The 26002-nt window shown below is 37.2% G+C and overlaps 1 protein-coding gene across 1 annotated transcript in view; it reads left to right on the top strand.

Moving 5' to 3' along the window:
• Positions 1-561: 561 nt before the first annotated feature.
• Positions 562-26002, top strand: part of sema3c (sema domain, immunoglobulin domain (Ig), short basic domain, secreted, (semaphorin) 3C) — a 67850-nt gene continuing 42409 nt past the window's right edge. Inside the window, exons 1-2 of the mRNA XM_051891178.1 lie at positions 562-817; positions 7296-7459. Coding sequence (XP_051747138.1) covers positions 7327-7459 — 133 coding nt within the window. The 5' untranslated portion in view covers positions 562-817; positions 7296-7326. The remainder of the gene's footprint in view (positions 818-7295; positions 7460-26002) is intronic.

Below are 26002 nucleotides of genomic sequence, written 5' to 3'. Positions count from 1 at the left end.
CATTTTTAAATATATATTTTAAATATAAATAAATATTTTTAACATTTTAAAATATTATTACAAATCAAAATGACCATTTTCTAAATAAATCACAATATTATTGTTTTTACTGTATTTTTTATCAAATAAATGTAGCCTTGGTGAGCACTTCAATATTTCTTTAAAAAAAATGGTACCGACCCCAAACTTTTGAAAATACAGTATTATATTCACGTTAACTTACTTGCATATGGTACTTTTATTTAAATAGTCTTAAAGATTGATATTTTAATTAGTTAAAGATGGCAGCTGGATTTAGAGTCTGTGAATTATGGAAAATATTTTTTCCCCCTGCTGTGTTGGGTTGTCATTTTATATAAATGTAAATTAAGTACAGTAACTTCTGCATCCAGTGATGGATCTAAAGGGGCTTCAATAAGCAGAGTCTGACTCTGGAGTCCTGGCACCGTCCCTAGACTGCTGCTCACTGCGCATGCAGGCAAAGTGAGACTCCGAGTCAGAGGTCTGGAATATCTGTTCAGTTACTTGTAGAGAGAGAGAGAGAGAGAGAGGAGGGGAAAGAAAAGAGGAGGGGGGCTCAAGAGGAGAGGAGTGTAATAGGAAACCAGTCCACCCTTCTCTCTCTCACTCTCTTTACCTCTCTCAATCTTCTCAACCTCTCTCTTCCCTGTCCCGCAGTCAGCCGGTTGGAATAACACCTCTCTTCACTCTCACTGGGGAAGTCCACGCAACACTGTATTTCTTCACTACGTCTGTGACTATAGTGTTCACCCACTCTCTGCTCAGTGAGGACAGTCCAGCTGGGAAGCCTCAGAAGGTGAGTCCCGTTTGGGGGAAATTTAGGGAAGGGGGGAATCCAGGCTCAGGCTAACAGGTGCAGACACCCACCAGAGAGAGGAAATCAAGACCTCATACAGGCTTCAGTCACTCAGAGAAGTGTCTATATAAAAAAAAAAAAAAATACTTATTTTAGAAATAGACAGTCATATAATTGTTATTTTTAATCTTTGTTAATATGATTCCTACTTTTTTTTTTATTATTCATGAGGAAATATTTTACCTGATGGTTTGCCAAAAATCTATATTTTAATGATATTAACTGATATTTACTGTGCTGGTATGTTTTTATTTATCCATTGACATTTTATAAAATTTAATTTTGCTTGATTTTAAGAAATTGCTCTATTTAAGTGTGTTTGTCTTGTTTCAAAAGGTGCATTTCATTATTTACATATATTTTGTTTTAACTAATTTCAAATATAAAGATTTGCTTGATTAAGTATTGTGAAGAACACTCTTCCATCACTCAGCTGATATGTATTATTTTGTGCGTCTTGAGTGATTTTTTATTGGTAGAGACGCTGGGGAATGTGTGCTGTGTGTCTCACAGACAGGACAGCAGTGAGTGTGAATGAGTCTAGGGAGTTTGAGACTAAGACAGTGATGTTATTATTTTATAAGTGTGTCCTAAAGATAGTATCTGGGATTTGGTCCAATATAAAATGCAATATTGAATGGGGATTTTTATTGATGTCACATTGTGGTAGTGTGTACATGGTTGTAATTGTGTGAGCAAGCTGGTGAATGACAGGGTGTGGTACTGTGATGGACATCTCTCAGAAAAACCACAAAAATATTACACAATTGGCTTTCAGAATACATTTTCTCTGCATCAAATTAGGCAAACACTTGTGTAAAATATAATAATTAGATTGATGTTTTCTATTTTGTTAAAGACTTGAATCTCTAACTTTATGGTAGTAAACTTTGGCACGTTACTTGTCCAATACTGTTTGTGATATGGACATCAAATCATGTAGTTTATTGTGAAAGTTTCCTATTATTATTCATTGTGGTCATATTAGTGAAATGCGAAATCACATTTTGGGCAAAAAAGGTCTATTGTCAATAGTGTACTGATGTATGAAGCACAGTTCACACAGAAGTCACTTTCAAACCAAACAGCTTTCTGTTGGTCAGCACAACAAATCCGCATGATCCCGTTGCGACATCTTCAAAATAACCACAAAATCATTCGCCCTCACATGAAATTTCAGATTGCGTAGATACATTTTGAAATGACTGGATTTCTGTGAAAAATTGTCAAATGATGTATATGTGATCATGCCTTAAGCGAGTGGACAAATTTCACCTCATGGGTGAACAAAATCTCATTAAATTAAAGGAGGGACCCAAGCCATATATACAGTATAGAGACCTGAACATCACAAACACTAGTGAACTTCCAAACAACCACATAGCAATGCCACCAACAACACTTTAGCATCATGGCATTCACAGGTAAGTACTACTAAAAATCTGGTAACATACATACTGTATAATACAGTTTCTATATCATTGTTTTAAAACGTCACAAAAGACATTTAATTTCCTTCCATCTGTTTAACTTATCTTAGATGAGCCAGTTCTTAGTTGAAGTTGGCAGTTATATTTCCAGTGAGCAATAATTGGTTTTGACTGACACTTTCATAAGAAGAAAGATGGAAAACTCATTACGCAGATAGCCATGACAAACACAAGACGATAAGCTTGAAGATAAACGGCTTGTAATACGTTTCCAGGCTGCTGTGCTTTCAGCTGAAGCTGCATGAATGTGCATTATGACAGCTTTGATAGACGTTTGAGTTTCTCAGATGACACTGTGATCCAGCTGTAGTGTTGTAGTTAAAAGCCAGTCAGAAATCACCTCATGACAGAATTTATTAGGAATCTGGAAGTGTCAGTGAGATAGTTTTAAACAATTCCGCAAATAGTCTGCCAGATGTCACAGACTTCACATTTAAGGGACCTGTTACCACGACTTAAATGCGCGGGTGCAATTCAAAAATTCTAATTTATTCTTTTAATTAAACATTTTAAGTTGCAAACATTATTTTGTTGAGTTTTGTTGACATGATAATGTTGATCATTACATCAACTTAATTTTGTTTGTATATTAAAGGGTTAGTTCAGCCAAAAATTAAAATTATGTCATTAATTACTCACCCTCATGTCGTTCCACACCCGTAAGGCCTTCGTTCATCTTTGGAACACAAATTAAGATATTTTTGATAAAATCCAATGGCTCAGTGAGGCCTCCATTGCCAGCAAGACAACTAACACTTTCAATGCCCAGAAAGCTACAGTTCATGTGAGTACAGTGGTTCAACCTTAATATCATGAAGCGACGAGAATACTTTTTTGTGTGCCAAAAAAACAAAATAACAACTTTATTCAACAATCTAGTGAAGTGTGATTTCAAAACACTGCTTCACGAAGCTTTGAAGCTTTACGAATCTTTTGTTTGGAATCAGTGGTTCGGAGCACGTATCAAACTGCCAAAGTCACGTGATTTCAGTAAACGAGGCTTCGTTACATCATAAGTGTTTCGAAATTTCAATGGTTCACCACTGGGGGGCGTGACTTTGGCGTGACCTGTTAGTGTTTAATGCTGTTATGTTTCACATTTAAAAGAGTTTCTGTAATCTTCAAGTTTCACTTTTTTTTTTTGAGTAATCAACTTAAAAGTATGTGTTTATGCTACAAAGTTCCTCTAAATCAATGTAGTTTGTTGGTTGAACGTAAATTCACTCAAAGTTGTCATAACTCCAAAAAATTGATGCAAACTATTGCGTTACTTTTTTTTTGTAGAGCCAACACATTATTTTTTAGAGTGTAAGAGAGGTGCTATCCTAAAGTTTGATACTCGCACACTGTCCTATGATACAATAAAGCCAAAAAAAATCTGATTTACAGAATTTTTTTTTTTGGCCTAACCTGCAACGCAACAAGCAACAACAATCAGGACTTCTTAAAAATGAGGTGATTAACTTTCTTATTAAATTCAAATGTTATTTGTTGATTATATATTTATATTATATTGTTATTAATTTAAGATGGTGGCAAGTAGCTATTCTAACTTGTGTTGGTATGAAAAGAGAGAAAGACCGCTAAGTGATGCATAGTGAGACATAAAAGTAGCACTGGACATTGATGAAATTTACAGAAAAGCTGCAAAAACTTTGCTTGGTTTATATTAGGGCCTTGACGAAACCTGGTCATTAGGCACATAAACAATGAGGGATTATCTCTCATTTAAGGGTTGTGATCTTAGAAGTTTGAACATCAGCTCATGCTCAGTGTCGGGCCAGTGATGGATCTATGATAGCCCGGTGATGACTTTAGCAGCTGTACGTCTGGCAGGTCCTGACCAGCAGTAGAAAGCCATTGCTGTCCAGAGAGCGGTAGCCTCCACCCAGCTTAAGAGCTACTCTCCAATACTCACTGCCAAAGACATTTCAGCCCACTGCAGTTTATCATATGCTCAAACAAACATACGCACATGTATACACATACGCACCCTTGTAAATATCCACTAACTCATACAAAACACCATGGAGACTTTTTTCTTCTCTCCATCACAAACACTCTCACTTATAAACATGCTCTACAGAAGCATACAAACTCATATGGTCCTGTTGTACATACACTCATAGGCAAAAGGAAAAAGAAAAAAGGGCCAAGCCAAAAATGGCAAAATATTTAGTGGTCTATTAATGGTCAACCATTTTAATCACAAATGGACATTAGGAAGAATTTCACAAATACTGTAACTTAGCATGGAATAGCCTTTCCCAATTTGCAGACAGCTTTTTACAGGAAGAGTCAGTGTTGTTCCACTCAATGTTAAAGGATTCAAACAGTACATGAGTTGTTGAAAAATGTCTCCCAGTTCGTTTGAGTTTAATGTGAGACCAAATATTCACAATAGGGTTCAAATCTGGACTCTGACCAGGCATGAGCCTGATAGACTTCTCAAGCCACTTCTTGGTTGTCTTTGCAATTTGAGCAGGTGCATTGTCTTGTTGAAAAATAACAAGTGATCATTTCACTTTAGATAACTTTTTAATTGTGGGAAGCAAGCCATTCAGCAATATTCTCCTGTGCTCCAAAGCATTCATTGACTTTTCACAGTGACGCAGTTCACCAATACCAGCAGCTTAAAAGGCTATCCAAACACCTGTTCATCCATACTTTGCAGTGCTAGAGATGCATTTATTATTAAGTTTCTCACCAGATTTTCGAAGACACTGCTCTGGAGCATCACCACACAACTCGTGTTTCATTGTGATTTATTACTCCACACACAACTTCCCATATTCTGCCAAAAACATTGAGACAGCAATGGGTTTTTAAATAGTGCATTTGCTTTGCTAATTTCCTGATCATTCCTGACAATTAAAAGCTTAGTGTTTAGCCATTTTGGGCTTGGCCCATTTTCTTGTATGAATATTCTTTCAGTAGTGTGGCGGTAATAAACGTCAATATTAAAGGGGGCGATAGAGTTACCAGCAAATAACTAAAGTCACACAGATTGAAAGGGGACCTTGTATGCTATTTTTTATTTTACCTTTCCTGTAGTGTGTGATATAGCTGTTTGTGCACGTAAACAATATGAAAAGTTACAAAGCACAAAGTCCATGCCAAATGGAGTGAATCTCTCCAACAGAAAACGCCTGCCTTAAGTGCCTCATTTGTAGTACTGCCATATGAGGCGTGGCTACATCACCATGTAACACATTTAAAAAATGCCGCCTGCTGGCTACTTTGGCTCTTCCTCAAACAAAAGTATTTTTCTAACAACTGCTTTCTGAACCATGCAGTTCAAAGCAGGTCAGTGTGTTAACAGACATAGTTTTTACCCATGATGTAAAGAAATGACAGTTATAGCATCACATCTGAAATGTAAGAGAATAACCACTGTGAAGCGTCCTGCACAAGTGTAACAAGCATAACGGGGCCCTCTAATATGACACAAAGGTGAATAAATGACAGAATTAAAAATTTTGGGTGAATTTTCCTTTTAAAAAGATTATTGACCTGAAAGCTGACTATAATACTTCCTCCTAACAATGTGGAGCTCATGGCGTGAGATGCTGAAAAACCAATGAGATACATCAAAGATCATCCATATAGCAGATGACTCCATACAAAACAATTTAAATGGCACCCAACATGGTGTTTTCTGGTATTCATGCACTTATGTTGACTATGAACACACCCTGTGCAGTGCGCTCATACCTCACTGAGTCAGACATGCACTGTAGATGTCTTGTACAAAGTTCCTATCAATCTTTCACATGATTCATGTATAAGACATGAGCAGAGAGACTGTGCTATTCTTACTCGGTTCTTTGTCCTTCTGCACTCTCTCTGCTACAAAACAAACATATTATTAATATATAATTATGAACTACATGTATTCTTATTTTCCAAGAGTGTTCTGGTCAGAGAAGGCTGTCTGTTCTCCCTGGAGCATGAAGCAAAAGTTATTCCACAGGAAATCAAACTTCTCCCCATGTATTATTGAACTTCTGTTGTCCCATAATAGAATATAGAGGAGAGAAACACAGGGAAGTGTCCATTCATTCTTTTGTTAGAAGTAAAAAGAAGCATCCATATCTTTGAGGTACCACTAGCCTGACATTCCTATTACATTATACAAGACGTCCTTGTGTAAAGGTAAAATAATGACTCAGACTGGACAGGAGCCATTGTTTATACGGCATTGGTTAAAATCATAACTGACTGGATCAATGTCATGCCACTTTCTCAGACTAATTAACTAGAAGACATACAGGAGGCCTTTAAGGAAAAAGCTTTCAAGCATAACTGTTATGACATAACCGTTAAAATATGTATTTTAACTGGCTGCTTTTGAAACACTGTTGCTTTAACACTATATCAAAGACATTTCCTCACACAGAAAGTGGCTAATGTTTCAAATGTGAAAAATGTTGAACTTTTAAAGGAATGTTGTGGGTTCAAATACAAGTTGAGCATTATCAAAATCTGAAGAAAGGTGTCAATTACCACAGATTATTTAGAATTGTCCCTTATTTTGTAAAACTGCATGCACAGTAATGCATTTAAAATGGATTATGTATGGATAATGGATTACAATAATGCATTATTTTAGGTATAAAGTTATACAAATTGTCCTTCTACAGCTAAAACTACTTTACAAGGTGAATTATAGTAACTTACCAATATAATTCGTGTCATTTGCACATATAGGGTTAGTAGTCTCATATCTTACGTAGTAATAAGAATCTTTATTTATTAAGAATATGATTTTAAGTGCCCCATTCCTGTAAGCAATCAACCTCTATTTTCAAACTGAATATTTTTCTTGCTCCTACTGTACTTTATAAAATAAAAGAACATGAATGAAGCCTTTAAAATCTAGTTTTTCCATCAGCATCCTTTACATTTCCTTCACCTTGTCTTTGCAGGTGGGCTGGTCTGGGTGTCTCCTCAGCAGTCATGGGGAGGTCAGGAGCGCTCTGGGTTTGGTCTTTGGGGACGAGCGTGCAGTTGTTCCTTCCCCTCGTCCTCTGTGTCACCTGCATCCATGGTCTTTCTCCACCACAGCCACGAGTCCTCCTGTCATTTCAAGGTAAGAATGGTCAATGTCATTTCCTTTTAGATGGGATTACTTTAATTACAAGAACGCTTCCTGATGTTATAACGGCATAGCAGGGTGGCATATAACATTCTTATGTAATAACATCATGTCCTCTTTTAGGTGAGGTCACTTCCCTTGATAAAAGCATTCTCGTCAGAGTGCTTTAAACCTGATTGAGGGCTCCATTTGTTACTCATTACATCCTTGTGCTACTTTCATGAGTGTTCAACATTGCTAAGAAACTTTTTTTTTTTTTTTTTACAAAGAACTAGCTGAAATGAAAATGCTTTTACTTTATTAAATTAAGGTATGTTGTTTATTGATCAAATGGCACCTGATATTTTGTTCATTGATTGGTAGAGAAAAGCTCCATATTGATTCACGTCACCTTTGAACCTTGTTGAACAATGTGAGCATTTTCTGAAAGACTTGTATTGTTTGGATTAGTGCCTATGTGTTAAAGTTACATATATTTTTGGACACCTGACTACAACAAATGGCTGGTAGGGACTACAATGAGCTTCATCCTGGGTTGGTGACATCATGAACCCCAAAATTTACATAAACCCTGCCCCCAGGAACATGCAACGAAGGGGCTGAGGCCATGTTAGGCTGCTTAAGAGAAGAGGAAGAGTTGTTGTAGTAGAGTGTTGCTGCCATGCTGCCAATTTACGCCGGACTGCTTTACAAATGAGGGTCAATTCAATGCTGGATTTACACAAAAGATTAACATGACGGCACATGCTAGTCGATGAGTTGAATCAACTCCACAGCAACTACATAAATTTATCCACTAACCATTCAGAAATGTCCAGTTTCATTCTAAAAGTTGTAACTTCTTCCTGAGTCTCTCATCAGTGTCCGACTCCGGTTTGAACAATGTAAGGCTGAACACTGTTACTGACAATCATAATTTTGGCAGCGTGAGATTCTCCAGCTTTGTTGTTGTTGAGCAACCAAAGTGCGAGCTGTTAAAGCTCCTCGCTCTTTTGGAAAGGGGGCTGGGAGCAGCAGCTCATTTGCATTTAAAGGGACACACACAAATTCGGCATGTTTTTGCTCACACCCAAATAGGGGCAAATTTGACAAGTTATAATAAATGATCTATGGGGTATTTTGAGCTGAAACTTCACAGACACATTCTGGGGACACCAGAGACTTATATTACATCTTGTGAAAAGGGATATAATAGGTCCCCTTTAAAATAAAGTGTGGTCAGGAAAGAAGTGAATACTTTTTTGGTACACACTGAAATGTGTTATTAAAAATGAAAAAATTATGGAAAATATTTTTTGCTTGTGAGTCACACCAGACTTGCACAATCCTGAGTTTCAATTGCTATTCAATTTTTCCAAAAGTGATGTGGTCCCTACAGCAGATGGTTTAATGGGCTGTAATGATGAAGTGAATTTAAGTGCTAAACATCACTGAGACATTTAATACTTCTTTTTTCGTAGTTGTTGTATATCCACAGTATTATATAAAGCGTATATTATGTGCTCGCAACATTATCTCTGAGTGCTAAATCAAGAGTTATGTTTCCATGACTTTGATCATTCTAATGGAAATGGCTGAGCTGGTCTCATATCAGATGTCAAGGGTGATCTTTCCTCTTTTATCTGCTGTAGCAAACATTTAATATAGTTGAGTAAGGAAATGGGCGGTGTGTCACTGCATAGGGCATCTAGACGGTCATGGTGTAGGATACCAGTTGCTCGGCTTGCTGGGAAAACATTTTCATTTTAAGGTGATTTTCTGATCTGAACGGATCTGATACTTTTGTTGGTTTAACCTGGACAGTTTGACAATGTTAAACAATTTGCCATGACTTCAATGAAATCGTTTAGCTTACATTTTACCACATGAAACTTTAAAGGAGAAAAATCTAAAAATCTACCTGAAAACATGTATGGCAAGTTCTTAAAATCTTTGTTTTGATGTTGGTTTTCATACATTTTTGGTTTTCAACATTTACACCATTTTCCAAAAAAAAACAAACAAAAAAAAAGTTTTAGTAAAAAGTCAGGTGGTGTAACCATTAAATGAAATGTAGTCCAGTTCTTGCTTTGTTCCTCAGTATTTTTCATTGTCTGGTTTTGTCAGTGGTGGACATTTGTTTCTTATTCTTAACATTTCAAACTGTTTTTACATGCTTCCCAGCTTTCTTATTGCTTTCAATTCATGTTTTTGGCCTAATTTGTCATTCCATTCTTTCTCCTTGTCTATCCAGAACACTCCCTAGTGTAGTCATCCGTCTATGTCTTATGTGCTGAAAAGAAACAGTGGGAAGCTTTGGTAATGGCGACATAAGTAGTATCAGAGTGGATTGTGCCATGGAAAAACTCCGCTCAGACTCAAAACATTCTGGAACAATTGTGTGTCTTTCTGAAGAATGCCACGTAACACGGTCTGTTTGATACTAATAAGGACATCCTAAAAAGCCGAACGTCCTTGTGTTTTCGAGCCAGATTAGTTTTGCACTAATTAAGCCAGCTTGATCTTAGACTATTCACATTCAAGTCTTTTACAGGTGTGGATTTGAGTAATGTCTCTGAGGTTGAGATGGCCTCTGGAGAAGTCATCCAGTCCAGAGACCTCTGCAAATAATTTTCGTTTTGAGAAACGATTTCGCTAGGTGCTATAGTGTAAATACCAGAGATGTCTTGATCATTGAAAAATCAGATGTATTTGTATTTTGGAGATTGTTTCATGGTAAATGAACAATGTAATGTATAGCCTGAGAATCTATCAACAGAAACAATTTATGAGGTCCCGGTTTGTCATCTACATGATTTAGACATCCCTTTAGTCCCTTAGATCTTTTGGATCATTTTCATCTAGTTTCGGAAGAAAACAGATGTATAGGTTAAAACATTCCAGTATTAACACAGAATAGGGTCTGAATATCTCAGCTGCATCGCACTAGGAATGCTCCAGATGTTCTGGGGTGTTTGAGGTGCTCCAGTAAAGTCACATCTGAAAGCATCTTTATGGAGAGAGCTGGGAGTTTTGGGTGTCTCTCAGCTTCCATGACTGGGGGGGGGGGGGGGGGGGTTGGGGGGAACACAGTGGAAACTGTATATTTCAGTTGAATATAGAATTTAATCCTTAATGAAGGAAGAAATAAAATGCAGAATGCAGCTATTGGAATCTAATTAGATAAAGATAAAAATGCTTTGCAATGTCATAATTTATGAGCACATTTTACTTAAAAATGTCTGAAAATTTCCAGTGGGAAATTCCTATGGGGCGTCCTGTAAAGTTTGTCTTTGCCAACAACAGTAAACAAGGGCGGCAGAACTTAGCAAAGGGTCAGTTACTCTATGTAATTTCGAACCAAACTAACACCTTGTGAGAAAATAAACCTGTTTGATAAAGCGGAGGTCAGAGTGTTTGATGGTCAGTCTGGCAAGAGCTCTTTTGAAACTCGATTCTGAGGGTATCTTGGCATAAGACCAGATGTAGAGTGCTTGTGTCGTGTCAAGAGAAGAGCTTCTGCCTCTGAAATTCTTCCTCTCTCTGCCTAATAATCTGTTCATCCAATGCAAAAGCCTGGCAATTGAAACTGAAAAATAAAACATGATAAAGCTGAACCATGTGGCCCCAATTAATAATAATAAACATCTGTATTATCCAATAATAAGTAGGGATGGTGTATGATAATAAATCTCCCCATAGTAATCGGAAAATTATCCAACAGATTTGTTTTCCAGCTGCTGAAGAGTTCGTGGTCGTTGTTGACATATTTTTCTCTATAGGTGAAAGATCAGGACTGAGTCAGGCCAATTCAGCACCCGGACTCTTCTATGACAAAGCTATGCTGTTGTAATAGCTGCAGTATGTGGTTTTGTATTGTCCTGCTGAAATACACAAGGCCTTCCCTGAAAAAGACGTCATCTGGAGGGGAGCAAATGTTGCTCTAAAACCTTTATATACCTTTCAGCATTCATAATGCCTTCCAAAACATGCAAGCTGCCCATACCATATGCACTTATGCACCCTCATACCATCAGAGATGCTGGCTTTTGAACTGAACGCTGATAACACGCTGGAAGGTCTCCCTCCTCTTTAGCCCGGAGGACACGGCGCCTGTGATTTACAACAAGAATGTCAAATTTGGACTCGTCTAACCATACAACACTTTTCCACTTTGAAACAGTCCATTTTAAATGAGCCTTGGCCCACAGGACATGGCAGCGCTTCTGGACCATGTTCACATATGGCTTCATTTTTGCATGATAGAGCTTTAGTTGGCATCTGCAGATGGCACGGCGGATTGTGTTTACTGACAGTGGTTTCTGGAAGTATTCCTGGGCCCATTTAGTAATGTCATTGACACAATCATGCCGATGAGTGATGCAGTGTCGTCTGAGGGCCCGAAGACCACAGGTATCCAATAAAGGTCTTCGGCACAGAGATTTCTCCAGTTTCTCTGAATCTTTTAATGATGTTATGCACTAGATGATGAGATTTGCAAAGCCTTTGCAATTTGACGTTGAGGAACATTGTTTTTAAAGTATTCCACAATCTTTTTACACACTCTTTCACAGATTGGAGAGCCACTGCCCATCTTTACTTCTGAGAGACTCTGCCTCTCTAAGACATCCCTTTTATAGCTTATCATGTTACAGACCTGATATCAATTAACTTAATTAGTTGCTAGATATTCTCCAAGCTGAATCTTTTCAAAATGTCTTGCCTCAGCCATTAGTTGCCCCCGTGTCAACTTTTTTGAGACCTGTAGCAGGCATCAATTTTGAAATGAGCTCATTTAGTGGATAAAAGTGTAAAATTTCTCCATTTAAACAGTTGTTATGTTATCTATGTTCTATTGTGAATTAAATATTGGCTCATGTAATTTGAAAATCTTTTAGTTTTCATTTTATTCAAATTTAAAAAACATCCCAACATTTCCGGAATTCAGGTTGTAAAATAAAAATTAAAATAAAATACTACTATCATGTAATAATGTTTTTTTTTTATTATTGCATTATAGTAGGCTAAAGATAATTTAGGGGTAAAAAATGGCGTAATAATGGAAATAATGTGTCACAATGACCAAAATTACATTTAACTTGTGACAAAGACATGCTCTCGGCAAGAGATTCACACATTTACATGAGATTTTTATTTATGTATTTATTTTTTGGTGCATTACTCTTTGGGAGGAGACAGCCAGACATTTGCACATTTGCCAATGTCATGAAGTCAGCTTGGTTAATAATGCATTTACCTCAATTAGGACACAATCGCAAACAGCTGGGTGTTAACTTGGCTCAGCCCCTTTGTAAGGATAATGTCTGTTTATCAGTTCTGACCTGAATCCACCCTGTCCAAAAAGCTTTAAGCCACATGTGTGAACTTGAGCCAGGTAACACATGGCAACACCCTTTGCAAATAAAGGAGGTCATGTATGCTTTAATTGATACCCATGTTGACTTGTCCATGGTTGTTGTGGTTTTTGGTTAACCTTCAGAAATGCAAGGCATTTTTGGAATCCTTTACAAAGTATTTGTTTCCAATCATGAGATGAACATGGATGTTTGCCCTTTGATGCAGCTTTTTCATGTCACACACACACACAACAGGACTAATCTGACCTTTACATTGTTTTACTAGCTGTGTCAAACTCTGTTTACATCAGCTGACAGTTCTGTTCTTTGTTATTTATAAACTGATATTTAACAGAGTATTGACTGGGCAAGTGATGCATTTTATCTCATAAGCCCTGTTGATGAAAAATAGGAGATGGAGAAGGCAGCTGCATGGGAGGACATAGCTGGGTGTTTTCATTTTGCGACGAGCCATCATCTATGACAAATTTACGCCGGTTTGCGTGCATGCACAAATTTTCTCTTTCCACAAAAACACGCACCACATTTTTGTCCTCGGATTGTTTTAGTCATACTGCAATTATGCAGTATTAAAACTCTTTTATCCTCCAGCAGACCACAACATAGCATTTAAGAGTGTGTGCCATATACCAACGATGCCATAATTTGAAATCGTTAAGCCTTCAAACATTTATGAAAATACACACTCAGGAACTTTGAAAAATCCTCATCTATAAGGGTCTGATTTTTATCTTAATTATAGCCCATTTAAAGCAGAAAATCAAGACTAACATTTGCTCAAACCCAGTCATGGCCAGGGTAAAACATTCTCTGAATTTCTACCCCAGATATCACTTTGAAATGACTTGAGCCAACATCACATTCATCGTCTGTAAGGTAACGTCTTAGGCATAAATCATTTCAGAGCTGTGGCTGAAGCCCAGAAGTGTGATGTTAAACAATCCATTCAAAAGACTGAAAGTTTTACTTTGGTTTGACTCTAATGGATTTTTGAGAGAGTTGACCTGATACATGTGATATCTCACACTTTTAACGATCTAAGCACATGGTCTAAAGCGGACAGCGCAAGTGCACTAAGGACATGTCCAAATCCACTTTTGCTAGTGACCGGAAAAATGTATGGTCTTATCCCTATTCTCTTAATGAGTAACAGGTGTGTTTTGGCCGTAACGTGCAATAACCAATCAGAGTCTCATTTCCCATTCCCTATAAAAGCCAGTTGTGCTCGCACCATGGCGGATTCACTATTTACATGGTGGAATTTGCAAGTGGAAAAACTGAACGCTTCTCTAGCGAGGAAACGGATCTGCTCGTCCGCGAGGTTAAAGCGTGTGAGCAGACCATCTACGATTCCACCAAAGCATTTTATCTTTATGCACACAATAATAATCTTTTACATTGTAATCCTTTTCTTTTCAATATTTGGCATGTTTGTGTGCTGCTGCGCGTCCCTGTGTGTGTAATAAGCAGAGTGTACGAGCATTGTGCACCCGCATATAGGCGCATATTACTAATGCGCTTTTTAAATAACAAAAAGTATATTACGCCATTGACTTTAGACCAGGTTTTTGTTGGTCAAAGGCACAGTCTATTTCACTTGCCTCAAAATAGCAACACGCCAACAATGCGCCTGAACTCACCTCGTTTTCAGACCAGCACGCCCATGGGCTCACAAATGGGCGCAAATGCATTTGCTATTTAAACAACGTGGTGCAGAACGTAAAAATGATAACTGCGTCGGGCTGAAACTAGCAAAAAACACTTGCGTCGCACCTGGCGCCGCATTGCGCCGGGTGTATGAAAAACAAAGAAAATGTGAGCTTTGTTCTCAGTAGTTGTTAGCTCATTGCTAGGTGCTTGCTATGGTTTTCTGGATAGTTGCTAGGACGTTGCTATGCAGTTTCTAGGGTGGTTGGGCATTGGTAGGTGGTTTCTTTAGTGTTTTGGAAGTTTTTTCTAGAGTATTGCTTAAGATGAATAATACGAAACAAAACAAACAAAACCAGAAAACAATACATGCAACAAAAATAAAACAAAAACAAAACACAGCAAAAACAAAACAATACACGCACGCAACAAAAACAAGAAACAAAACAAAAACAAAACACTCAGAAGCAGAAAAAAAACAAAGTGCAACAAAAACAAAAAACAATACAAAACAATACATGCAACAAAAATAATAACAACAATGCAAAACCAAAACAGCAAAAAACAAAACACAGGTCTAATCGCTAGGCAAGTTACATAGTCTAATACTGTACTTAAGGCCTGTTCACACTAAGGACAATAACTATAATTTTAATGACAAAGATAGAGGTAAAGATAGTTCTAAAAATCATTCAAAATATAATAGAATTGCAGAGTCCACACCACAACTATAAAGTCACCAGGGCTTGACATTAACTTTTTTGCTCACCAGCCACTGTGGCTAGTGGTTTTCCAAAGTTACTACCCACTCAGCATTTTCACTGGCCACAATTTTGCTGTTGGGAAATTACATTTTATATGATTAAAGTTGACTTTGACATGCTAAAATTACTTGATTTTGAGTCATTTTACTTGTTTAGCTAGATTTAAAACCCTTTCAAACTTTCAAATGCAGATTGACCACCAAAATCAAGACTAGGCCTACATGGTATATCAGCTGGTATGTACGGGTGGGCAAGGGGTGGGTAATATGACCATAATATGATCAATTTTATAATTGTATAAGTTATTTTTGTTAGGCTATATAAAAAGAAGAAAGAAACAAATTAGAAAATTACAAATACAATAGTAAATAGCCTAAACTATTTTTTTCAGATACAGTAGGTTTATTTAACATTTATTTAACATCTTCTGTTGTTTGATTAATATTAATGACACACAGATATTTAATTGGGCTGCTGAATGCATGTATGTAATATACTGACATATATCCAGTTATTATCCACCTGTTTACATCCACTTAAGCCATAACCGACTGTATTCACGCGAGATACTCCACACGATGGACATTTTGACATCTGTGTGTGCGTGGATTTGACCTATTAAAGCGCAAGGAGATCTGATCGCATGCGCTACAGAGAGAGAGCACACGCGAGAGAGCGCTTCTGTTGTGTGTCATTCAGCGCGATTCCGCCGATCCCGCCTCCACTAACTGCAAGTTAATCGTTAACAAATTGTGATCGGATTGTAATTTTGTGCTACTATGAGCTTAGCTACCTTTCATTAGACTGTAGGCTGAAATTATATTCAACCCGCCAAAGTGGCTAGTGGGAGTGGCTGTCTTACCCGCCACAGCTGAAATCTACCCGCGTTTGGCGGGTTGGCGGGTGTTAATGTCAAGTCCTGAAGGTCACAGAGAAACTATATCGTTGGAATCACTTTCAGAACTATTTTTTTCCAGCTGATGAACAATAAAAACATTGGCAGCCAATCAGAATGCAGAGCTCGAGCATATAAAGTGTCAGACGACACTTAGAATAAACAGAATGATAAAGTTCTATTATAGCTATGCATAGCATTATCTTTATACTTATCATTCTTGGTGTGAATGGGCCTTTAGGGGTTTTGAAAAACACTTATCACCAAGTATGAGAAATAGTAATACTGATGTTCGCCTTAGCAAACAGCACTATAAATCAACTCTGGGCGAAAGACCATTGGCTGCAGCTCTAGGTTGAGTGTGAGGTTAAGAGGTTGTGGTTAGGACAGTAGAGTTAAAGTGAGGTCTGACAAACTATCTATGGAACATCTGTCTTTTTCAAGTTGAGATCTACAGTCCGAATAGTTCTTTATAGTCGTAACACAGATTTTTTGGCTAAGGATAATAATTGTGAACATTGAACACATGTAATATATTAACCAATAAACACAAACGCACACAAACACAGTGCAAAATGGTCGGGGGGAATTCCATTCCGTACAAAACATGGCTTGTCGAAGCCGTCAGCAGTGGTGTATTAAGGCCAACAAATGTGTTTATCTGCAGGCCATGTCTAGGTTAACTGTACTGATCGAGTTAGAGCTTGGACTGCAGTGCTCGAGGCAGACGATCTCTGTCCGTTTTCTCGCCCCCATTTCAACTCCATCTCTGCCTGAAGGTCTCTCGTTCACCTTTCTAACCTTGGTAAATACCGCTGATTTACTCTGTTTGCCTGCAGACACCATGATCAATCCATGTCCATCAATACTGAGAACATCCTGTCATAATGGTGGTGTTAACATGTATGTTCTGCCCTATTGATTCATGCTAATGTATTCTAGCATTGTTCCATGTTTCACCCTCCAAGATTTTTAGCATTATAAGCTGTTTTATATCTGTTTTCTCAAACTGTGCAGGCCTATGGCTTTGAAAAGAATGTTTAAAGCCAAATATGGTCTATGGTTTGAAGATTCTTAATGCTTTTCCAGCTGAGTGGCCAAAACTCTAAATTGTAAAAGGAAAGAGGTTGGTTAAAAGAAAAAGAAAGGAAACATTGGCGTAATGAAGTCGACAGGTCTTTCCTGTGCTCAAATGTGAATTTCACTTTCAAAATGAGACTTATTTTAGTCTACGTGTCTGTGTTCATCTGTATTACAGTAAGTTACATGGGAATCACCCCGGACTTTCCATTGTCACCGTTTTAAGTAAATCAGCATGAAACATTGTGTGTGCATGTTTATGATTTTGAAAGGGGTGCCTCGTGTTAAGGTGAAAGGTCACGGGGGGCCCAGGGGGATCGGTGACAGGTGAAGATGTGGCCATGTGCTAATTGGGGCAAAGCAGGCATTAGCATGATGGGTAGGCTGACGTGTAAAGTTACAGCTCTTGTGGGAAACCCTGTGTGGTGCCAGAGAAATACAGCACTGTAACTGAGCCCAACCTGACGCAGAGAGATACGAAGGATCTAAGACTGCTGATAAACTTCAATGCTGCAGAGAGAGCTACCCTATCTGAACTATGTGCTAATATTATGCTATCTGTAGTGGAATCTGACAAAACTGTAAAATGTATTACCAATAAATGTGGATTAAAGCCCAATCATTTCTAATCATATTTAAACAGGAAGCACTTCTTTTCCTTGCAGACTTTACGAATTACCTGCTTCGCCCTCTGTTTCATTTGTGAAGCTGAAGTATTAATTTTTATGAGTCACATGATGTAGTGTTGTCAAAAGTACAGACTTCGATACCAAGTCGGTACTGACATTTTAAAATGTGATGCTTTGAGCGCTGTTGAGCGAATTCGTAAACACCTCTGATTGGCCATTGTGTTCACGTGCTCATCAGATATGTCTGTGATTGGCTACAATGACCAATGCACAGGAGTGTTTGAAAGCACACAGAAGTTTGAATTTGAAAGCTTTTGAAAGCAGGAGCGGTAGCGTTTGAAAGCAGGCGGTGAAGAGTGTCATTGATGTCTATTTACAACATGTTTTTGAAGTGTTGGTAATTGTAGCCAATCACAGACATATCTGATGAGCGCGTGAACACAATGGCCAATCAGAGGTGTTTATGAACTCGCTCAACAGCGCTCAAAGCATCACATTTTTAAAATTTTGACAACACTAACATGATGATGACAATTACAGCCTTCAATTTCACTCGCCTATTTATTTACTAACCATCCTAATAGCATGCAAGATAATAATTAAAACAGCCCAAATAACAGTAGGATAAAAATATGAAGTGTATAGATTAGGGCATCATTTATGAATAATATTGCCCACAATCCATTGTATAACAGAAGAAAAGTTTGTGATGGTTCACTTGACATAGCCAGTATAAAAGAACTGTATTATGTTATAAATTATTATATTTATTAGCATTTATATTTCCTAATAATAAACATGATAATCAAAATTGATAATATAAAATATAATATAAATGTTTTTTTTTTTCTTCAGGAAAGCTATTGTTTTACTTGTTTATTACTTTAATATGCATGTTTAATGCATGTTTTGAAGCTCTGTTTTTATATTATGAGACGTTTGCTTTAAAGGCGCTATATAAATATATTTTTAAATAAAGTTTTATTATTATTATTTTAAGGAACTGAATTTAGCTAGATGCCAACACTTGCAAAAAGTATCCCACAAATGGGAGCTGTTTTTTGCACTGTATATGAGTATGCAAATTGAGACACAACCATATAAATAGTCCTGTTTTTCTTCTACCATGCACAAGAGAACCATTGTATCTGGAAATAGTGTGGCAGAAACAGTTCTTCTCTGACTGGTTACCCGAGAGGACAGATGTGTTGAAGGATTTAAGGGCAAAATGGCATCCCATTTGTTAATTGATGCAGTCAGTTGCTAACAGTGCTGTCAGTGTGAAATGCAATGTATGCAGGTCTTCTTCCCATGTGCTAGTATTTATAAATGCTTATTGAATGAGAGTGCTTGTATATGTGTGCATTCAGAGACCAGAGGAATGTGGGTAATGTCAAGAGGACAGACTGTCTGACGACTCTGTCGCATGTTACCCTACAGTCTGGGTGGTCGTAACTTGTTGAGCGCATCCCAACCTGCTTCATGTGTTCACCTGATCACCCTAAATCAAAGTTTCTTACAGTGTCTTACAGTGTAATACTTTGTCACCATGAAATCCCACTGGGATTTGGATTTTTTTAATTTTTTTTTTAATTTTTAAATGGAACATTGGGGTATTTATTATAATATTTAAATTTAAACATTATAGTATTTAAATTAAAGGGGTGGTTGATTATGATTTCACTTTTTTAACTTTAGTTAGTGTGTAATGTTGCTGTTTGAGCATAAACAACATCTGCAAAGTTACGACGCTCAAAGTTCAATGCAAAGGGAGATATTTTCTTTTAAAGAATTCTCTGTTTAAGGACTACAACAAACGGCTGGTAGGGACTACAACAAGCTTCTAGTTGATGTAGTAGAGTGTTGTTGCCATGTCATCATTTTACGCTGGACTGCTTTACAAACGAGGGTCAATTCAATGCTGGATTTGCACAAAAGATTAACATGATGGCACATGCTAGTCGATGAGTTGAATCAACTCCACAGCAACTACATACATTTATCCACTAACCGTTCAGAAATGTCCAGTTGCATTCTACTCAGTGTCTCCATCAGTGTCCGACTCCGGTTTGAACAATGTAAGGTTGAACACCGTTACTGACAATCGTCATTTTGGCTGCGTGAGATTCTCCAGCTTTGTTGTTGTTGAGCAACCGAAACACGAGCTGTTAAAGCTCTGCCCTCTTTTGGAAAGTGGGCCGGGAGCAGCAGCTCATTTGCATTTAAAGGGACACACACAAAAACAGCGTCTTTTTGCTCACACCAAAATTGGGGCAATTTTGACAAGCTATCATAAATGATCTCTGGGGTATTTTGAGCTGAAACTTCACAGACACATTCTGGGGACACCAGAGACTTATATTACATCTTGGAAAAGGGGCATTATAGGTCCCCTTTAATATATTTATATTTATTTTATGAGTTTGAAAAAAAAAACCCTAACCCTAATCATGCTCAACAGTAATGGTGCCTTACCAAGCACCAATCACTTGGCAGCCTCCATTTTCCAATCTTCCAGCATGATAGATCATGCCACTGAACTAGGGCCAAAGATATTGTAAGCTTTAATGAGGATGACGTATACGGTTGCCTGGACAGAGGCTTTGAGTCTACGAGTATGTGTGAAATCACTTACACATCACATTATGTGAGTGTAACCATGCAGAACTAAACCAAAGAACCATGTTATTGTCTAAACAGCGGTGGCTTTTGAAAGGGGTTTAAAGTCATGTCTTGAAGGCAGGGGCACTCCATCTTCATGAAGAACATGAGTTCTGGGTACTCCACCCATTTGTTTCCCTGAGCAACACTGGCATTAGTAGCGTTCAGAATGAATGGGACATGGCCAATATATTTGCATACAGTTAATTTATGCATACAAGCTTTTGGTGTTCAGGCAATGAGGAGGAAGTTAACAAAAGCTGTGGCTGTAATTGGAGCTTAAGCCAGTAAAACAAAGTTAATGGAGCATGGAAGACTTTGGCTCTAGAGCTGAACTGCAATTAGTGACTCTCAGCAGGTCCGTGCAATCATTTGTCCACATGGTGTTGGTTGCGTTATAGTCTTGATAATCCTTTGACATTCTCTGTGAGAATAACTATCGGCGCTTTTCCACTGCACGGTACGTTTCGGTATGGCTCAGTACGGCACGCTTAAATAGAACCGATACTACATGTGACGTGTAAACACTGCAGATCGCTGATTGGTCAGAGAGAATCGTCACTACCAGCGTCATTGGATTTGAAACATGAGACACCAAACCCGCTAGATTTAAATAGTCAGTAACAGCCACCGCAGTATCATTTGTTCATGTACTTTTTTTAAACGACTTGCTTTTAAACGACCGTCGCACGAACTTGAAAAAAGGAATGGCTGTATCGTGGTCAGTAGACGAGGTGCAGACTCGTTGGTAGCCGAGGAGCGGATCCACGGCAGTAGAGGCGGCGCAACTATACGATCAGTCTATAATCCCACCCACTTTGAAGCGGTACTAAACTGCAGTGGAAAAGCAAACCGAAAGTAAGCGAGCCGAGCCGAGCCATGCCGAACTGAGCCGAGTGGTTCCACGCAGTGGAAAAGCGGCATATGTTTGCACATGCAGATTTCTGTGAATCCGAATCAATCCAATCCGAGATGTTTATCTTAAACTGCACTATGTAGGCCTATGTACACAAGGCAAAAAATCAAAATTAACAATCCTTATTTTTTTTTTCTAACGGAATATTGCGGTATTTATTATAAATTATTTATTAATGTGCCCTCGTAATCTTTAATTAAAATAACTTCCCCTCCCTCTTGCAGTGACATCTCTTCTCTTCTTTGATGACGTGTTTACTGGTGTGAGGGCGGGGCAACCTGTCACTCAAATGACATCACAACAATAGCAAACCACAAAGATCCAAAGATCCAATCAATTTCCCATTGACAAAATCAAGTCACACCCTACATTTTCCCTTGCTCAAGAAGCCGTATCACTCAAATATACGTCGCAATGAACTATTGCAACTTCCGTTTCATGCTGACTTTAAATTCAATTGTGAAATTATTTGCATTCAAATGTTTACACGACATTGTATTCTTACTAATTCTTATATTTATGATTAATAAGACAAATAAATTACCTATTTATTTATAAAATAATTAATAAAAGAAATATATATATATATATATATATATATATTTATTAGGGCTGTCGAGCAATTAAACAAAATAACCATATTAATCACAGATTTTTGTAATTAATTGCACCTAACATTAACATTTATTTCCACCTAAATTGTACAAAATGTAACAAAAATATAATATGTAATGTAATAATATTTGTTTAGTGGCATCTTTATGTACTATGGATGAGGGCCAGTATCACTGAATAATACTGATTAAACAGCTATATAATGAAAATAAATACATAAATGAAGGTTGTTAATTTGGATTTTTAAAGGATTAGTTCACTTTTAAATGAAAATGTCCCCAAGCTTTACTCAGCCTCAAGCTAAAGGACTTTCATCTTTCTGATGAACACAATCGGAGTTATATTAATAAATATCCTGACGCATCCAAATTTTATAATGGCAGTGAATGGAGGCAACGAGTTTGAAGCTCAAGAAAGTGCATCCATCCATCATAAACGTACTCCACACGGCGTGAGGATATTTATTAATATAACTCATCAGAAAGTCATATACACCTAGGATGGCTTGAGGGTGAGTAAAGAGTACTTTTAATTTTAAAGTGAACTAATCCTTTAAGCATACAGACTAGTTAAATGTGGTTAGGGCTGCCAGTTTGACTGATTCATCTTTGTTTTACTTTCAAATTACATGGGCTGAGTTCTGCAATCAGTTGTAGTGATTCTAATCTGACAGGAGGCTGATTTTGTATCTGTTGCTAATTTCAGCCTTTGGTTAAAGCGTTGGCAGCCGAGACAGAGGAGAATGCAGCTCTTCAGTGACATTACTGGGCAACCTACACTAGACGTTTGGCATCATGACTTTAAAATCAATCCAGCTTCCCTTGTAAAAGAGCTCAGCTGATATTTTGCCAATAGCAAACATGCTCCTTGTAAGGCTAACAGACTGATAGCATTCTGTCAGCCCATTCTAAGAATATCATCACCTGATGATAATCTGATCAGGCCGATAATAAGAATAGTGTTAGAATACTTTTACATTTAATGGATCTAGCAGATGAGTGCATTAGCTTAAGGTTTACTCACATTTATACTTGAATTTAAAGGTTTTAAACTTTGTTTCTCATGCTTGTGATATGTAATGAGCCCCAAAATCTTGAGTTGAGAAGAGATGTGCTACTATTCTAAGAGCTCAGACTGCCTGACAGCTGATAAAACAGGCTAAAAAAAAAAAAATTCTACCGTTTTTTTTTTCCCCATTGGTGAAATCCAGTAATTTTCACGCAATCTGGAATTTCATGTGACAGTAAAATATCTTCCCATGCAGAATTTGCAATGGGTTTGAGTTGGTCAACTGAATTTGCTGTGCTGACCAACAGAAAGATCCTTGGCTTGAAAGTGATTGATACACTATTGATAATAGACTGGCTTTTTTGCCCACGAAATTTGTTAATATGACCAAAATTTTACACTGAAGTACCATAAATGGGCTTATTTGACTCAGGCCATTGAGTAACCACCTAGCAACCACTTAGAACTCCTTAGCAACATGCTAGAAACCACCCAGAACACCGTTGCAACTGCATAGCAACGCCTTGGCAACCACACAACTCCCTAGCATAATGGTAGACATTTTTGATATGTAAATGGACTTATGGGATACTGTTTCCAACTATCCCACATAACTCCTATTCTTTATTTGAGGAAAATTATTCTAAGCTACATATCATGTCCATTTTGTAAGACAACATTGACTTATTTACTTAATTTTTGTCCCAGTTTAAGCATCTGTCAATTTTTATCATTGTAGTAGAGCAGCTTCACAAAGCTAATATGAACAGAGCGAAGCCGGTATTGACAACACCAGGCTGGAAGCTTAGCGAAAACTATGGATTATTTGATCCGTGTCAAGGTGAATGTGTACTCATTAAACTCTTAAACCTACCAGCGTTTCTCTAATCTCGTAACCTTGTGCCACATACATGCAGTATATGGATTCTCTTTCATGATCAAACATGCGGTCTTCCATGTCTTAGTGGTCTCCTCTGAGAAGATCGAGACCCATAACCCTCTCATGCTGTTTAATAATGGATGTTTAAGAAGTTTCTTAGCACAAAAGGGCCTTGTTCCAGTTCTGCTCGACTGCACTGTATAAATGAAAACAAAAAGGTTGTGAGTGGAATGAGGAAGAAGAAACTCATCTATAGTTAGCATGGTTGAAGTTCTTAGTTCATCGCTTGGATGGATGGTCAAAGCTTGCTCATGTTAAAGATCTGAAAAAGATCATCTTGTTCACATTGTTAATGGAATAACCTTTTTTATGGGTTACTGTTCTAGGTTTATTATAAATTAAGCTCTATGATGAGAGGCTGTCAAGGGTTATGATGCCAAAGACCCTTAAATCTCTTTGTGAGGGACTCCCTTCCTAAAATAGAAAGGCAGCTACTTGATCAAAAATATAGTAAAAGCAGTAATATTGTAAAATATTACTAAAACTAAAATAACTATTTTAATATATTTTAAAATGTAATTTATTCCCTTGATGCAAAACTGAATTTTCAGCATCATTACTCCAGTTTTCAATGTCATATAAGTTTTCAGAAATCATTCTAATATGATGATTTGCTGCTCAAGAAACATTTCTGATTTTTAACATTGTTGACAGTTGTGCTGATTAATATTTTTGTGGAAACTGTCATAGAGTTCTCAGGATTCTTTGATGAATAGAAAGTTAAATAGATCAGCACTTTTTTAAAATAGAAATTTTTGTAACATTATAAAATGTCTTTACTGTCATTTTTCATCAATTTAATGCATCCTTACCAAATAAAAGTATTAATTTCTTTCAAAAGGAAAAAATTCTGACCCCAAATCTACTGTAAGAGATCTTATAAAGTGTTATTATAAAAACACATTTTTGCAAATTGTCATTGCACTAAAGCCAAAGCAAATTATTCATATTACCCAATATATTAAAATATTCTGCCCACTATAGGTGGAAAAATATACACTATATTGCCAAAAGTATTGGGACACCCCTCCAAATCATTGAATTCAGGTGTTCCAATCACTTCCATGGCCACAGGTGTATAAAATCAAGCACCTAGGCATGCAGACTGTGGTGTGGGGTTGTTTTTCAGGGGTTGGGCTTGGCCCCTTAGTTCCAGTGAAAAGAACTCTTAATGCTTCAGCATACCAAGACATTTTGGACAATTTCATGCTCCCAACTATGTGTTCCAACATGACTGCGCACCAGTGCACAAAGCAAGGACCATGAAGACATGGATGAGCAAGTTTGGTGTGGAGGAACTTGACTGGCCTGCACAGAGTCCTGACCTCAACCCGATACAACACCTTTGGGATGAATTAGAGCAGAGACTGCGAGCCAGGCCTTCTCACCAACATCACAGCCTGACCTCACAAATGTGCTTCTAGAAGAATGGTCAAAAATTCCCATAAACACACTCCTAAACCTTGTGGAAAGCCTTCCCAGAAGAGTTGAGACTGTTATAGCTGCAAAGGGTGGGACAACTCCATATTAAACCATTAAAGTCATTAAAGTTCATGTGCACGTAAAGGCAGGTGTCCCAAAACTTTTGGCAATATAGTGTATGTATGTATGTATGTATGTGAAAAAAAAAATATATATATATATATATATTTGAATTCATTTGCATCATGATTTTTGCAATAAAATACTGTTCCAAATCAACTTTATCAGCTATACACTACTTGCAAATTTGGATTTTATTTCTTACCAAAAAAAAAAAAAAAATCACATGATTCCCAAATAATTCCCTATATATTCTTCTATTTATGATTAATAAGACAAATAATCATATATTTATTTATAAAATAAAATAAATAATAAAATAAATAAATATTAGGGCTGTCGAGTGATTAAACAAAATAACCAAATTAATTGCACATATTTTTGTAATTACACTTAACATTAAAATTTATTTTCACAAAAATATACAAAATTTAACAAAAATATCAAATCAATTTTATCAGCTATACACTACTTAAAAATTTT

Source organism: Ctenopharyngodon idella, chromosome 4 (assembly GCF_019924925.1).
Source record: "Ctenopharyngodon idella isolate HZGC_01 chromosome 4, HZGC01, whole genome shotgun sequence".
Classification (NCBI taxonomy): Eukaryota; Metazoa; Chordata; class Actinopteri; order Cypriniformes; family Xenocyprididae; genus Ctenopharyngodon; species Ctenopharyngodon idella.
Note: the sequence above shows the minus strand (reverse complement) of the source record. Positions and strands in the feature narration are given on the sequence as shown.